Source organism: Balaenoptera ricei, chromosome 8 (assembly GCF_028023285.1).
Source record: "Balaenoptera ricei isolate mBalRic1 chromosome 8, mBalRic1.hap2, whole genome shotgun sequence".
NCBI classification, from domain to species: domain Eukaryota; kingdom Metazoa; phylum Chordata; class Mammalia; order Artiodactyla; family Balaenopteridae; genus Balaenoptera; species Balaenoptera ricei.
In genome coordinates, this window is record NC_082646.1 from 66,625,147 (window position 1) to 66,641,884 (window position 16,738).

At 46.6% G+C, this 16,738-nt stretch overlaps 2 protein-coding genes across 5 annotated transcripts; both read right to left on the reverse strand.

The window, feature by feature from the left end:
- Positions 1–14: 14 nt before the first annotated feature.
- On the reverse strand, positions 15–9,295 carry C8H11orf16 (chromosome 8 C11orf16 homolog). 3 transcript variants are annotated; one of them, XM_059931082.1, is made up of 7 exons: positions 9,238–9,295; positions 8,389–8,573; positions 6,978–7,134; positions 5,145–5,379; positions 3,851–4,507; positions 1,137–1,358; positions 15–402 (listed from the first exon to the last, which is right to left on the reverse strand). In XM_059931082.1, the coding sequence occupies exons 2-6, from the start codon at positions 8,553–8,555 to the stop codon at positions 1,171–1,173; spliced, it is 1,404 nt and encodes a 467-aa protein (XP_059787065.1). In that variant the 5' UTR covers positions 8,556–8,573; positions 9,238–9,295; the 3' UTR covers positions 15–402; positions 1,137–1,170. The 3 variants fall into 3 exon arrangements, with proteins under 3 accessions (XP_059787065.1, XP_059787064.1, XP_059787066.1); XM_059931081.1 differs by having other exon boundaries at positions 9,050–9,280; XM_059931083.1 differs by lacking the exons at positions 8,389–8,573; positions 9,238–9,295 and having other exon boundaries at positions 6,970–7,047.
- A 2,638-nt stretch (positions 9,296–11,933) lies between these two features.
- On the reverse strand, positions 11,934–15,944 carry ASCL3 (achaete-scute family bHLH transcription factor 3). Of its 2 annotated transcripts, XM_059929537.1 has the most exons (3): positions 15,916–15,944; positions 12,265–12,762; positions 11,934–12,112 (listed from the first exon to the last, which is right to left on the reverse strand). In XM_059929537.1, exons 2-3 carry the CDS (start codon positions 12,748–12,750, stop codon positions 12,053–12,055), a joined length of 546 nt encoding a protein of 181 aa, XP_059785520.1. In that variant the 5' UTR covers positions 12,751–12,762; positions 15,916–15,944; the 3' UTR covers positions 11,934–12,052. The 2 variants fall into 2 exon arrangements, with proteins under 2 accessions (XP_059785520.1, XP_059785519.1); XM_059929536.1 differs by lacking the exon at positions 11,934–12,112 and having other exon boundaries at positions 12,205–12,762.
- Positions 15,945–16,738: the final 794 nt, after the last annotated feature.

Here is a 16,738-nt window from a genome sequence, read left to right on the forward strand (position 1 = left end):
AAGAAATTTGGAAATGAAGAGAATTCCTTTTTATTGGCATTAAGAAGTCAAACAAAATGTTGCTCATGTACAACTGAGGCTTTATGAAAAGATGGCAGAGAGGCTGTGGACACATTTGCCCAAAGCAGGCCAACCATGTTCTGTAGCTTCTGTGGAAGAGGCATCCTCAAGCAGATCGCACCAGGCCCCTGGCAGGGAGCCCTCGCCAGGGCCGCCACACTCCTGTGCCCTTAGGACAGGTGCCTTCCTGCCACTCATCTGCAGGGATGTCTTCCTGGGGTGAAGATGCTGCTGCTTATCAGACTATCACCTGTGGCCTGCACTGTACCATTTCCGTAGAAGAAGGCCTTGTGTCAGCCACTTTGTAACTAACTCCTCCTCAGGTATCTACTCTTCAGCTTCCTACAAGAGAAAAAAAAATCCTGAGAGTCTTATGGTGACTTTAAAATCAGTGACTTTCGATCCTGAAAATTACAAAGTCATTGATGTGTCCTAAACATCTTTAAGCTACCACACCAACAGGATTGTTGCATCTCTCAGTTTAGTTGCCTAGGGAGTCACCTCATTTTGAACATGTCTTTCCTCAGAAAAAAGGCCAGTATTTTATATGATGAAAACAAAGGCTTGGGGACTTCCCTGGCGGTCCAGTGGTTAAGACTTCACCTTCCAATGCAGGGGGTGCGGGTTCTATCCCTGGTCGGGGAGCTAAGATCCCACATGCCTCACAGCCAAAACACCAAAAAAACATAAAACAGAAGCAGTATTGCAACAAATTCAATAAAAGACTTTAAAAATGGTCCACATCAAAAAAAAAAAAGAATACAAAGGTTTAAGTAGAGCTGTATTCGCATTCCTAGCAAAGACAAGACTCTCACGGACCGAGGGCCTAGTAAAGCAGGCCCATGCCCACCACCATAGGGTAGAGGGGTCACTTAACTGGGGATCCTTGCACCCCTAGTGATGAAATTCATGGGTTCTGTAAGCCTTCTGAAATCATATGTAAAATTGTGGGTGTGTGCATTTTTCTGGGAAGAGGGGCCATAGGTTTTATCATTCTCAAAAGTGGTGTGACCCCAAAAGGTCAAAGAACCATGGAAGGAGTCCTTCAGAAGCCCCTTCCCAGCCATCTGCTTTACCTAGATCCTTGGAGCTTTTAGTTTAGGGGTAATTCTAGTCCCCCTGATGTGCCGCAGTACCCCGACTCAGTTTTTTGTGTTCAGCTTCCTCTGGCAGGATCTGCAGTGGCTTCATGCCAGTGGCTTCCAGGACCAGCTCCCTGGGACTCCCCACTGCTGCAGTTTTCACTGTCTGTTGTTTGTTGCCCTTCTCCTCTTTCCCGATGTTGCAAAGTCTTGTTCCTAAACCCAAAATTCAGTTAGTTGAATATGCCACCATTTTGATGGGATTAGACTTGACTTGTGTAGAACTGTATCAAGGATCACAGAATCCCTTAACTTTCTGAACCCTGTTTCAGTCATAAGCGAGGGTGGAGAGCAGCATGACTGCTGGCATGAATCCTGGCCCTCTAGGATTGTTAGGTTAGTCTCAGACAGTAACCTCACTGCCTGTAACTAAAAGGAGCAAAAAGTTTGGAGGGCGGAGGACCCATACAAGGGGATTCTTAAGAGGTAGAGCCTCAGACCAGACTGTGAAGCATCAGTACTTGATGGCAATCAAGCACAGTTAGGAGAAGCAAAGCGGCACATTTCCTTAAAAGGATACAAGATCTGGAGGGGAGAGAAGAAAAGCTCTGGTATTTGCCATTGTTTCTAGCCCAGGCACACACGTCGTTTTACACGCTTCACCTCACCAGTTCACCTCGCTAGTTAGTGTGGCGTGCAGCACTCCATCTGGGATGGGGGCTGGAGATGCCCCTTTCTCCACGCCCCATGCAGGCATACTCTCCATAGCTTTGGGTGCAGAGGTAGGACCTGGCAGAGGGCAGGCTCACTGATTCTCATGGTTCAGCTCCAAGAATTAACCTTTGCCCAGAGCATAACAAATGATCCAGTACCTAGAGGAAAGCCAGGCCAAGTACCTGAAGATACTATATTTCTTGTTATAGCCAATTATTATAATGTATTTGGGTGCGGGGGGAACTTTAGAGTGGATCTGTTTAAATATGGTGATGCGGGGAGAGAGGCTGAATGTAGGTGTGGGTGCCTGGGTAGTGGCGATAAGAGCGGTGTATGCTTGGGGCCAGGGGAGATTTGTTTGGCCTCAGTCAGGTTTAGAACCAGTCTGGATAGAACGCCATGGAGCAGGCACAGGCATGGGAATGCAGGCCTGGAGCCTGAGGCAGGTCTGACCGCCACGGCCTTCTGGTTACCCCACTGGCATTCCTCACCCTGAGACTGGGTCTCGTGCCACCTCAGTTGCTGCCCCAGAGACTCCTCCCTGTTGGAGAGATACAGCTTTTCTTTCTCCAGTCTGTGCTGAAGCAGGAGGGCAGTGGAAGCTATGGAGAATTTACCTTGAAAACTCTAGACTTTGGCACCATTTTCTTTATATCATCACTTGTTGGAGGGCATACCGTGTAGAAACAGCTGCTTCCAAGCAGCTTCTGCCAAGGCCTTTCACTGCAAGAGGCCCAGGAACACCTATCCCTGCTCCCACCTTTATATTTTCAATACAAGGTGTCCTCTCAGGGAGGGGAGGAAGAGCCCAGCTGGTCATAGCTATAGATTCTCATCCCTCTACTTATTTCCCTCTCAGAGGTGGGGGAAAGATCGCACACCTCGAAAGCCAAGGAAGGAACCCTCATCTAAAATACAACAGCAGCCAACACATCCATCCCTGCCCACTCCAAAGCCCAGGGGTCCAGAGGAGTCCCCCAAGAAAGTTTCTCAGTGTAGAAACAATTTCTCAGCCTCCTGGAACTGAAGACTAATAAAGGCCTTACTCCTGGCGTAAGATTAAAATCCTCGTGGGCTGAGAGGTCCTTCTGGTTGAGCAGCTGTCCTGAAAATAGGGCAATGGCTTCCAATGGGGACCCACAAAGAGTCCCAGTGTGGGCAGTACCTACAGATCCTTATGCCCTTGGCGGTGGTATTCTGAGGAGTCTCCCTGCCCCAGAGTGAATGTTCATTTAGTTCACTGAAGGTTGAATTGTCAGCGCAGGGCCCCAAGAATCTAGTCTAGGGCTGGCTTATCCAAGTCACCTCCTTCACAAAGCTCTGCCAGCTGCCTTAGGCATCTGCTCTTTCTGGGCCCCACTGGGAATTTAGATAGCACGGCATGAGTCATATCAATGATACACTGCTCTAAACCTACAAGGGCATGTTGCTTGGGTAGAGAAGTTTGGGGATGGCTGCAAGTTGCCAATGACAATGACACTGCCTCCCCTCTCAGTGGTAGAGTGAGACGCATAAGGCTGTGCCTGGTTCCTCCCGCTCTGACTTCCTAAGGGGCCCATCTGGAGAGTAGGGTCCAATGGCCAGTGTTTAAAGACCTGTTTCTGAGCTTCTCAGGGCACTGAAAGACTCCAATCAACACCTGGAGGCATTCTGACTATACATCTAGAGAAAAATCAACGCCTCCAAGGAAAACGAGGGAGGGGAGGGTAGAAATGGACAGTGGCAGAGTCCTGCCAGTAGAGACTAGTGAAGAAAGAAAAGACAGTTGTCAAACAGGGATGCAAAGCTTAGCACAAAGATCAGCCCATCCTTTCTTGTTAGGTTTCCATTTAATCAATAAAGCCCATGTTTCCGTCTTATCACAGCCCCCCCTTCGACATGACCAAGTGTTACTTCCAATCCCAGCACAGCGGACATGTGCATCAGATTCCTGAGAGACACCTGGGAGGGAAGGGAGCGGGGGGGCCTCAGCCCTGCCTTAGGAAAAGGTCTACCTGGCTTCCTGGGATGCGGCTCAGACCCGTTTCTCCTCCAGTACCTCCATTCCGGCTGGCAGAGGCCACCCTGCCTCCTTGGAGACTCCTCAAGAAGGATGGGGGCCGTGTTGCCTGTGCTGTCCACCAGCAGCCTCTGGGGAAGGCCCATCTCCAGCTTGTTCTCCAGATCCTCTTCTTCAGAAGAAGAGGAGGTAGAGGAGGAAGAAACAGCCATGGGAGCCTGCACTGCTGCTTCTTCCTCCTCAGGATCCTCAAGGGGCAAAAGCTGTGCCGTGGGCTTCAGCTCCGCCTGTAGATGCTCTCTGGCTGTGACCCCTGAGGTTATGGTTAGAGGCCACCAGGTGGGTCCGGCCAAGGGGCAGCAGCAGAGGCAGCCCTGGCCCATCAGCTGGCAGCAGGCATGCGGGTGGCACGGAGGGCACAGGAACGGAGTGCTCAGAGGAAGCCCGCCGGTGACACATCCAGCGACCGGCCCCACCAGAGAGCAGCAAGGGGCCCAGAGGAGGGGCCTGGGGTGCTCCGTGGTGAAAGGCTTGTGCAGCCTGTCCACAGCCTTCTTCCAGACGGCTGGGGGCACCCACCTGACCCCTCCAAGCGGCACAGGGGCTGTCCTGCCATTCCAGAAGTGAACAGTAATTTCTTCTTCTTTGGATGCTACATAACAGAAAAGGTCACCATTTTGTTACAGCCGCCTCTTCTATATCATGGGATAAGGGTTCTCCTCTCCCCAGAAGCAAAGCCTCATCACAGCCCCTCTGCTCTGCTTCTGCCCGTGCGCACCTCTCCCTGGAGAGCCTGCCAGGGACATTCCTCACCTGCCCCATGTTTACCACCCCTTCCTGTGCTGCCATGTCTTGGTTTTCACGTCAAAACCAAGCTGCATCCTCAGGTGGGGGAAGGGAAGGAGAAACCTCCTTCTGTCGCTTCTCTGAACACAACGATGCTGACTGGCTAGCCTTGCACAAGGGGACTGTCCTAGTCCCTGGACGACTTGGTGGGGGACCAGTCATGAGTACTGGTGTGACCCAGGATAACCTCACCACACCATAGGTTAAGTAACCAACATAGACATAGTAGCCTTGGGCTATTTTGCCCTGATAAAGAATATTTTATAATCTGAAAAATATGATTTGTCTATGTGTGGCCACCCTCAGGACAAAGCTGCAAGTGAAAGGGTAAGGATTTTTTAAGCCTCTAAGACCCCTAAGCTGGAGAGACACCCTTTGCTCTCTCCTCAGCCTGATCACCAGCCTGGCTCCTGGGGACTGGGAGGCCAGAGCAGCTCCCTTACCTCTCTGGGGGTCTCTTGCCTCCAAGCCCAAAACAACGGTGCCGGGGCCATAGCGCTGTTGGTCTGGTCCCCAGAGTGCCAGCACCTTGTCCCCAAGTCGCAGTGAGTATTCCACGGATGGCGAGAACTGAATGACATCTTCCTCCAAGACCACACTCTGCCGCTGGGCTGGCAGCCCTGGGCATGTGACAAGGGGAGCCTCAAATTCCACCAGCAGGACTCCCTGCCTCTCCAGCTGTGGGAAAGAAAACACTCAGAATAAGAGCTGGCATTAGGAAGTACTACAGGGAGCACCAGGTTCCCTACAACGCCTGGGGCCAGGCCCCGGGTCTCCCTCCCGTGCGGCAAGGCCCAGTTAGGGAAGGGGCCGGGCCAGGTGCTGCCCGGGAGCCCATTAGGGCAGAGACAGGCCGGCTGTGCGGCAGATGCTCTTCCCTCTGCTTCTTGCCGTGGCAACTCTTGTTTATCACTTCTTGCCTTTCCTGTCCCGTGCTCTTCCTTTTCCTGTTTTGTTTTTCTCCTATCTTTATATTTGGCCTGCAATTCACAGGAGTAACCTGGGTCCCCTGGATCTTTCCCCAAGCACACCCCCTCCTCCCAGCACTCCCAGGAAGTGTTGTCCCTGTGTCCACGGCCAGCCAGGGGTGGGGTATCATCCACAGGCCCTCTCGGGCGAGGACAGGCTGAGGCTGTTGAAGCAGCCCTCTGCACTGCCATTACGTCCATGAGGGGAGGCTGGGCAAAGGAAGCAAATGAGCAGCCTGGCAGAGAGGGCAGGAGAAGTACTAAGCTAATTAAAAGAACAAGCTTACAAATTGACATTTATCAAACCACTAGACAGGATCTATATTTGAGCAAAACCCTGTTAATATTTCATATGAAATTACATATTAGTTACTTGAAAATGACAAAATGACTTTTGATTGGAAATTCTATAACTTATATATATTTTTAGATATCACACTTGTTTCCCTCTATGGATCCACATTCACAGAGTCTGACTCTTTGTGGGAAGAGAAAATCCCAAAGAAGCAAGTAGCCACCAAAGTAAAGCCCAGGCCTGGCCCCAGCATGCAGGTACCATGCTCCTGTGTGGAGGGACACAGGCTTACATGAGGTACACACGTTTTGCTCCTCTTTCCCTTAGGCTGGCGCCCATAATTTGACACACTGAATTTACCTGAACAAAGTGCTTTTACTGTATATTTTCTTCACTGTTATGGATTGAATAGTTTCCCCACCAAATTCATATGTTGATGTCCTAGCCCCTAGTACCTCAGAACGTGAACTTATTTGGGAATAGGGTCATTGCAGATGTAACGACTTAAGACAAAGTCACACTGAGTACGGCTGAGTAGGGTGGGCCCCTAATCCAATGACTGGTGTCCTTACAAAAAGGGGAAATTTGAACACGGACATGCACCCAGGGAGAATAGCATGTGAATATGAAGGCCAAGATCAGGGGGATGCTTCTACAAGCCAAGGAACACCAAAGATTGCCAGCAAACCACCAGAAGTTAGGAAAGGCACATGGAACAGATTCTCCCTCGCAGCCCTCAGAATCACCAACCCTGCCAACACCTGGACTGCCAGTCCCCAGAACCGAGAGACAATTTCTATTGTTTAAGCCACTCAGCTTGTGCCACTTTGTTACCCAGCCCTAGGAAATTAATGCACTCACTGACATTACGTTTTCACTTCTGCATCCTGCCCATGGAAGATCTGTGCTTATCCAAGAAACTGAACTGCTGGGCACACACAGCTGAGGCATATCAGGTATGGCAGGGCCACCCAGAGGAGCATATGGGGAGATGTTGGGACTTACGGACTTGCCTCGGGAGCAGCCTTTATCTGAGCCCTGTAATAAAAGCCACCTGCTTCCCTTCTTGCCAGGACCCATGCGTCCGCAGCATCTCCACCTCTTCCCAGCCAGCCAGGCCCCTGCCATGCTGGGTCAGCAATGTGGAAACACGGGTCATAAGATGCATATCTGGGAAAAAGCAAATGGAATTAGGGAGTAGAGAAAACCAAGCCCTAAAACCATCAAGAAACACGTTTCAGAGTTAGATCTGAGCAGCGCCATGGTGTGTGCATGACATATAAGGCAATATGGAACAGAAATCCATGTAAAGAGTGGCAATCTGTGACTTCCAGTAAGATAAGGTAAACTACTGGAAGGGGCAGAAGGAGAGGAGAGTGAAGGGAACCGTCGTTTGAGGATTGGGAATTGTTTCAAGGTAATCAGGGTGGGATTAGCCTTTATATATTCTGGTTATGAGTGCTGGTCTGAGACTAGACAGCAGGCCAGGAAAGACTTCCAGGAAGGGAAATCCTGAGGCGGTGTGTGGGATTCCACGAGGAGGCGTGGAGGCTTGGATGGTGATGCCAAAGGAGCAAAACTGCAAGAAGGCTGAGCACTGTGGGGTAATGAGAGAGGAGGGGGTGTTTGAGCACGGGAAGCACGGAGGAGCTAAGAGGCTGTGAGACAGAAAAAAGGAGCAACTAGTTCTGGGAAATTTTGTGGACAGGACCAAGCTGTAGGGAATTGTTGAGTCAGGGTTTGGGTTTCTGAAAAAAAACTGTTTACTTTGTGGGCAAGCCTGGATACAGGGATGCTTAACTCAGGCTTTGAATGAGATGGTCCACACAGGCGAATCAAGAAAGGGGCTAAAGGGTTCAGGCTGGCATGTCTCTAACCTGGGCAGACTGACTTGAATAGCATGGACGTGAATCCCTGGGACTTGCACAACTTGTATGTGCTTATAGGCTGAGGTTCCTTTCCCCTCTTGTATTCACACTGTAGACAGCCAACTAAGGATTCCATTCACAAAAAGCCAGGATAACTGAGGGACACTGAGGGAACTTGAGGAGGGACCTGGAGACCTCACCTTAGCGGTTGGTAGCAGAAACCCTAATTTCTCATGTAGTCCCACGGCAAGTCTCAGAGGTGATGGTAAAATGAGCTAGAAGTTTTATAACTGATGATGCCTGACTGCCTTCCCTCACACATGCCAACTCTGACATCTGCCACTCCGCTAAAAGGTGGGATGAAAGCCAGGTCAACCCTTGATGTCACTGGGAGTGCAGTTTAGACTAGGGGAATATTAAACCCCAAGCAACTCAGAGCCCACACGGTAAAGAACCCTTTCGGCCTTCCCAGGAAGCAAGCTCTCTCCCTCCTGGGCCGTCTCTCCCACCATCGAGAACCAGGAACAGAGAGGAAAAAGGAAGCCGAGATCGATACCTGGTGAGGGGGTTCTGCCAGGTGAGCCAGGGTGCTTGGGAGGCGAGAGGGCAGGCGAAGGAGAAGTCCCAGGGAGGAGCAGTGCCGGCCCAGGCAGGGGCCTTCAGGGTTGTGGCCACGCTGCAGCATTTGGGCAAAGGCATCCCAGGCCCTGCGGAGGAGTCCATGGCCCTGGGAGAAAACACCTGAGAACAAGCGGCACTATTATCGGAGTTGCAGCCCACAGCCCAGGGGAGGGCGGCTGGCCGGGGCTGGGCTCAGCTCTGCGGTTTGCGGCCTCTCTGCGGCCGCACCCGGTCCCACCGACGCGCAGGGTGTCCCCAGAATCACCTGTCCGGGGAGGCTCAGCTCAGGAAATAGGGGAGGGGTTGAAAGAGCAAGAGCTGGGATTTCAGAGAAGGATTTATCTGTAGTAAATCCTTCACAGCCTGCTGGCTGCGTGCTCACTTCACCTCGGTGCTTCAGTTACCGCCCAGGAGATGAGATGTGGAAAGCACCTGGCATATTTAAGTAGCTCCACATACGTTAGCTTTTTTCCCCCCATCTCCACCCCAGTTGTAGCGACTTCGGGGGTAAGACCACACGTCCCTTCGCAAATCCTAGTCCTGGTGACAAACTGACCCCTAACCCAAGCCACAGACTTCCCTCCTAACCCAGTCACCTGCGGGACTAGACCGAGCTGAGAGCCCAGGGCTGTGGCCTCCGTAGACGTGCTCAGAGGCGACAGCTGCCACCCAGGGCCCGAGAGCCCACTCCGCTGGCCCAGCCCACCACGGCCCTGCTGAGTCTGCTCCTGCCCAAGTCCGCAGTTCTGACCCCAAGGGGACTTATCACAGCCTCAAACTCCACCTCAGCCGCAGCCCCTTCCAACGGCTGGAGTTCACGACCTCAGACCAACTGACTCCTGGTTGCCTAGCAGGTTGCCATGGATGCGAGCCAGCTGGGCCGAGGGAGTGTACTGAGCATGTGCAGAGAGGGGGTTGGGGCCTTGGGCCGCATGCGCGGGGCGAAAGGGTAGCGGGTAGTTCTCCGCCTTTCTGGGGAGGGGGTGCTGGCGGGAAAGGCCAGTGCGACCTCAATTCCCCAAAAGCTCGGGCTTCCCCTCTGCCAGAAGAGTCCGTCACGGTACGCAGACCTCACGGATCCCAGGAGAGTCTCGTGCGGGAGGGAGCTGGTCCCACAGGGACTCAAGGCTATTGACCTGCCTTCACCCGGTTCGGGCAGGAGGCTGGAGTGGAGGGAACCACTGGTTGGCCTAAGGACTCTAAGATAGAATTTGTCTTTAGTTTAAAAAAAAAAAATAACCCAAAGTGTGGGCATGTTTGTCTGTAACAGACAGGACTGCTGAGGAGCAGAGGTGTAATGATCACTTGGGGTGGTGGGAGTGGACAATGGGGACCAAAGGAACAGAAGTCTAGATTCTGCTCTCATTTGAACATCCAGAGGAGGAGGCTGCTATCTGAGGCATCTGACGGTCATTGTGCACCGGCTGTGTGCCCAGCACTGTGTTCAGTGGAGAAGACCAAAAAAGTATGCAGGGACATTTGTGGGTGTCTCTACCACATCCATCCCCCCCTTCCACCGGTTCCTGTTTCTGTTGTGGCTCTGTGTGGTTAGGAGAGGCTGACTGTACCCCCCGATTCATGTGTGTCCATCAGCACATTACATCCCCTGGCCACTAGGGCATGGGCATGTTCCCGTGCCTCTGGAATCAGAATAAATCTCAAGACTTTTGTTGGAAATCCTGGGTTATAGACATTCTTTTTCCTCCTATACATAAATAAGAAAGCTTGAGGTTCTGGGAGCTTCTGAGTCTTTCTGGGACACTGAAGCTATTCCCAGAGAGGATAGACCTAATGAAAACAGGTTCTTGGTGACAGTGTTGAGCCCTGCCTGAAGGCGGCCCTACTGCTAGAAGCTAAGGTGTGTGAGCCAATAAGTTCCCTTTATTGGTTACACCAATTTTTATCAGATTTTTGTATCGGTTGCAACCAAAAGCATCCTAACTGATGTCTACCCTCACAAAGCTTAACTTTGCAGCCAGGAGAACGACTGTTACCCTAAAGGCTGAGTGATTTGGTGCACAAAGTTAGAGTCTAAGAAACACTAATTAAGTCTCTGGCTATGAGAGAAGGATTCCTGAATGAGACAGGTGGGATTTCAATGGTGAAAGGAAGAAGGAGAATATTCCATTCCGTCTTGGTAGGAAGCAAGAGCTAAGAGAGAAGGATGCATTTGCAAGACTGTGATTTTCTTTTTGGGGTGGAGGGAATGGGGTGTCATGGGAAAATCAAGTGTGGATATTTGGGAAGGGGCCAAATTGATGGGAGCTTTGAAAACCAAGCAGATAAATGTCAACAATGTCATAGTCAAAAGGAAGTTGTCATGGGGCTTGAGCAATGAAGTGACATGAAATACTTTAAGAAAGAATATCAGAGTGATGATAGAGCCAGTTGAGAACAGAGCCCAGGAGGCCACGGAGTTATCCAGACACAATGTGACAGGATGGGAATAGGAAAATAACACCACCAAATATTTCCTGATGCCTACCTGACTTGAATCACTTTGCTGGGTGCTAGGAATATAGGATGAATAAGACTGGTCCCTATCTTCAAGGAGCTTAACATTCTACTGAAGACACAGATAGGTGTGCAAAGATAGCAGGAGTAAAGATAGCAGGATAGGAACGGCAAGGAAATATGTGTTCAAAATAAAGGAACAAGTAATGGCTGTGGTGGAAAGACTTCACAGAGAGGTGACAGTGGAGATGAATGTGATAGTGTGTTGGAAGTCCTGCCTGGGCTTGGTGACAGAGGGGACCTGGGAGTTAAGGAAGAAGGAAGAGCTGAAGCTCATCATAGGAACAGAAATAGAAACATTTTGAAGGCAGACTCCAAGATAGGGGACGTCACTGTCCTTCCCACATTTTCTGGCCTGGAGAACCTGAAGAATGTTAATGTCATGGGCAAAAAAGAAAACAAAGAGGATAATAAGTTTTAAAAATAATGGCTATGAAAACATTATGTGTTTTCATAATGTTTCACATAATGTTTTCACATAATGTTTTCATTATGTTTCACAAGCACTGTTAATACTGATAATAACATAAGGGGTAGCTGTTTTTCCTATAATTCTCATTCTGTGGATGAAGAACTGAGAAAACACAGTGGGGATGCAGCAGAGTCAGAATGTAAATGGAGGCAGTTTGACTGCGGAGCCTGCCTTCTTAAGCGCAAACTAAGCTACCTGAGGGTGTCTGCTGCATGCAGGAAAAAGATGACTCTGAAGTAATTTCAAATGACAACAAGGTTTTGTTAACTACTTTTGCTTTAGCCCCAAGATACTTCTGCATCATGTTATGAGTGAGGTATAGATTTCTCGCCAACCCCAAATAATAAAACCCACCAAACTTTGACAAATCCAGGGAGGTTCATTGTGATTGCTTAGCATGAAGCGTCTGCAAAGTGCAGTACAGGCATTGAATAGTCATTAGTCTTACTTTACAATACTTTTGTGAGTTTCTCACAGCTGAGACTCTGGCCAAGTGTGCGAGAAGGGCAAGGTGAGAGATATAGAGAATTCTGGGGACTCCTGCTTCCCTAAAGTTCTTGAAAGAAACTACCAAAGCTTAAGAAGCATTTTCTCAATCTACATAAGATAACGTTTAGTACATCTGAAACCCTGGTAAGAAATATCCAACACAGCTTAGCATTTGAACTATTATCTGCTCACCCAGAAACTCCATTAAGAAAACTATCAAATGATGTAAGGAACCACATTTTGTGAAATTATTTGTTTCTATTTAGAAACACGGAATCAAATGATTCTAAAAATGGGGTCAGTGTGGCGGCTGGTGGTTGCCATTATGGAGGAAACTTTCCTGGGGTTATTCTTGGCCTCAGCCTCATCAGGGTACAGAAGGGACTGCAGGTAATTAATGTACTTGATCGCGGCTCTGAGGGTTTCCACTTTGCTGAGTCGCTTCTCCAAGTACTGCTCTGGCAGATGATGTCGGAGCTGGGCATAGCCTTCATTGACACATTTCACCCGCTGCCTTTCCCGCTCATTCCTTTTCTGGATAAAGGCTGGCCTGTAGGAGTATTCACACCTTCTGTAATTTGGATAAGGCATTGGGAAGGAGAAGGCGCAGGGTTCCCCATAATCTTCCATGATCAGAGAGTCACTGGAAAAAGGCAGCAATGACAGGTCTTCAGAGTAAGGAGATGGCACCGGGCCCTCAGGGTGCAGGTGGAACATGATCATGGGGTCCAGATAGATGGACCTGGTCAGTGGCAAGTGGGTGGAATCAGTGAAGACAGGCAGTTTGTCTGGCAGATTGGAGTAGCTTCTGTTGTCCATCATTTCCTCTTTAGCCTGGAAACAGAACCAAGTTTATTAATTTGGCCAGATCAAAAGAGAACAGATATCGACAGAGATCAGAGACTTTTCTGCTTTGATGAATAGTTTCTGAGCTCATTCTGAAAACTTGATGGGGTTACAACATTCTGTGGGTAGTAAGGGAGAGGATTTTTGATGGTACACAGAAACAGCATGAAATAACATTGACTTGCCTTGTGAGAAAGTTATTCCCTTTCAGTTCTCTTTCAGTCCTTATGATTACAAGGATATATCTTTAGTCTGATGAGAGTGTGTTTTCCATACTACTAGAATGCTTTCTAATCCTCCTCAGATGGAAGCCTTCAACAGGAATAGTATCTAGCTAGAATCTAATAATATTTTACTATTAATTTCTATTTATTGTGAATTATACTGATTTCACATTTACAGTAGTGATACAAAGTCTCTTTTAAAAATAAAGCTACTTGAGTAAAAAATGTAAATTGATTTACAGAAAAATAGTAAGTAAATAGCAGTACAGGTGGAACACTAATATAATGAATATTGTGAAGGTGTATGCAAATACTGACGTTTGGGAAACACTGAAACACCACAATATTCAAATACGTGTTGGAGAAATTACAAACTAGTTAATGATCATGCAACCTCACAGGCATAGCCTTCTTAAATGATACCTGATATGCCTTGGGCAAAACTGAAAATAAAAATAAGAAAGGAATCATTTGCTCTTAAAAATTCACTGTAAGATTCCCTTAATGAGAAACTCCCCTAACACATTTAAAACATGGTCAATTTACATATTTTTACTTAGAACTTTAAATATATTGAGTAAAGTACATCTGTATTTAGGTTTTTTTTTTCATGGAACTTAAAGTATTATACTCCAAGACGTCTCATATCAACACATTCCCTTCTTCTGAATAGGCCTGCATCCAGCTTATTTATTACACTACCATTACTCTTTGCCTTTGACTGTAATAATGTGGTCACAACGGATTTCACAGGAACATTACAGTGTAACTAGTTAACTGGAAGTCAAGGAAGTGCTGTAGGAAAAGAGCGTTTTTCTTTCAGTCATTAACATTTTCAAGTTTCAGTCTTGGCTTTGCCTCTCCTTAGCTGTGTGTCCTTAGGCAAATTTCTTAACCTTTCCGAGCTCTGGCTTATTCCTATGTCCAACTGAGATATCAACTATTCTGCAGGGTGGTTGTGAGGATTCAATGAAAAAAAAAATACATAATACACTAAGTATTAGTTCTTTTCCTGTTTCGTTTCTTACCAGATGAATCCTTGTGCAGCATCCCTTTCTCACCTGCACCTTATAGAAAACCTGGCTTATATTTTCCCTAACACTGGAAAATCAAACATTGATCTATCCAAAGCACATTTGTTGAGAGATGAAGAACATACCCAAAATGGAAAAGGAAAGCCACATGAAATCTAATTTTGGGCTTTCAGAAAAGAAGGAAAGGTGGCTTTCTTTTTCCACAAAAAACCCAGCCCTAATGTTTAAGGGCAAGATTAGGTAAACACTGGCACTTGTTTCTCTACCTGAGTAAAACAAAATTCTGCAGGCTGCACTATGTAATGACAGGAGCAGTCTCTAAGCACCAGAATTCAAGTGCAATAAAGTGTATTACAATCCTTGTGAAAAAACCTATCCTATCAAGTATGGCTACCGAAAAGACAAATGACTCTGGAACCAGAAAGGGCAGTAAGGGATGGGGGATAGCAGATGAGAGGTGGGAAATGTGAGTGGTGGGGAGGGTTATAATGTCATGGTGAAAAAGGCTAAAAAAGGAATAAATGCCAGGAAAAGCTCTTCCTAATAGAGGTGTGGTGGTGAGGGAATGAGATAAGTGCCATAGGTCCAATTAAAAATCAAAACAGAGGAAATGAAAGATTCCAAATTACTGATCCAATAGCCTAAAATAACTAACATAAAATGAAAATCTCTGGATTACAAACTAGCCAAGATTCTGTCAAAAAGGAAAAGTTGCTGAGAGAAAAAGAGTTGGGAAATTCTCGAGCCAAGAATTCTAGAGGGTAAGAGATAAAGGATGTGTATGGCAGAAATTGGGAAATGATGGCACAATCAGTATGGAGCCCCTATTACTACATTTCTGAGAACATCAGCACCTTATTTCTGCCTATAGCTAACGAGCCAGAACTGATACAACAGGGTACCAAAAAGTAAAGCAGATGTCATCAAAGCTAATTACACACAAGAATTCTTTCGGTATAGTTCATCCTGACTGATAATTTTAACAATATCTTAAGCCTTGACCCAGATGAAATATGAGTAATTTGTATACGCAACAGGTAGTTAATAGTTTCTAGGTTTTAACAAGACATTGCATAATTCTTGGAAAAAGAGCCTGGTGTCTTTGGAGACACACTGATGAGAAGCCTTTTCTATTGAGCATTTCCAAAAAGTTCACCAATCAATGTAGCAGCATTTAAATGATCCTTTATTCAAAGAAGAAAATTTAACAACAACAGTGATAGAATGAAAAAGGCAGTAGCGAAGAGGATCGAGATAGGAAGCCTAGTGGCAGCTGGACATGTTTGTAGAAATTGAGTAAAGGTTTTAAAAGAGAGCCACACAGACTGTAAGTGCTGCGGCTCCAAAGCCAGATACACGCATAGCTAACAAATGCACCTGCCTTTTAGGGAAAATCTCAGGTGTCTGTCTTAGAACTCTTCTGGGAAATAAATGATGAGGTCTTAGTGATAAAATCCTAAGAGATTCTGGATGCTCTGCTGAGCATAAAAGCTTCAACTTTCTGAGACATTACAAATATCTAGCATGGAAAAAACAAAAAGCTACAACTGCACATATAATTGAATTACTGAATGTTAGGCCTAGAGGAACCTTAGAAATCTTCTTATCCAATCCCTCATAAATTGTTGCAGAGCTAGTAGCAGAGCAGAGGTCAGAACCTAAATCTCCTGACTTCCAAACCCAAAAACGCTTTCCACTCCTCCAGATGATTGAATCATCAGCAAAACTGACTCTTTCAACATATAAGCATATTTGATAGTTTAAGATAATGGAATAATCAGATAGCTGAAAAAATTCATCATTTATCAACTGTACCTAGGGATTTTCTTAAAAACCATGTTTTTATTCTCCCCCATGGGCCACTCTGGAGAAAAGTCTCTTACCTGAATTTTGTTGCCGAGAGGCTGTACTTTGGGCTGAGTCAGACATAAACTGATTTATAGGTGATCATTTAGTAACAACATGCAAAATAGCTTACAGTTAAACAGAACTGCTCAGTCTGGTTTAGCTGTTTTCTCTACCTAATATGTAGATATGACAACATACAACAATACTAAATAGAAAGCTTTGCTTGCAAAATTGGACTCTTGTAACAAATTCTTTTATAAAAAGAATGCCCCCCCATTTATCTGAGTTATATAATCTTATATCAAAATTATTTATGGAAAATATCTTTAAGTAATAATCTCATAATGTGCAAATATTCGCCAATATTTGTAAAATAGAGATTAAGGCCATAACCAGGAAGCTCAATATGAACCTACATTTTATTATATATCTAATAAAATTTTTTTCCTTCTAAATGAACTATTTTTCAGAGCAATTTTAGATGCACAGCAAACTGAGCAGAAAGTACATAGTTCCCATTTACCCCCTGCTCTTACCTATATGCACATTCTCCTCTACTACCAATATGCCAGCCCCAGAATGATATATTTGTTACAATTGATAAACCAATATTGACACATCATTATCACTCAAAGCCCATAGTTTACATTACGGTTCACTCTTGGTGTTGTACAATTCTATGGAATTTGACAAATGTATAATGACACATTATATACTGATTTTTTTTTTACTCCATAGTTTTGCCTTTTTCAGGATGTCATATAGTTGGAATTGTATAGTAAATAGCCTTTTCAGATTGGCTTCTTTCACTTAGTAATATTTATTTAAGGTTCCTCCACATATTTTTGTGGCTTGATA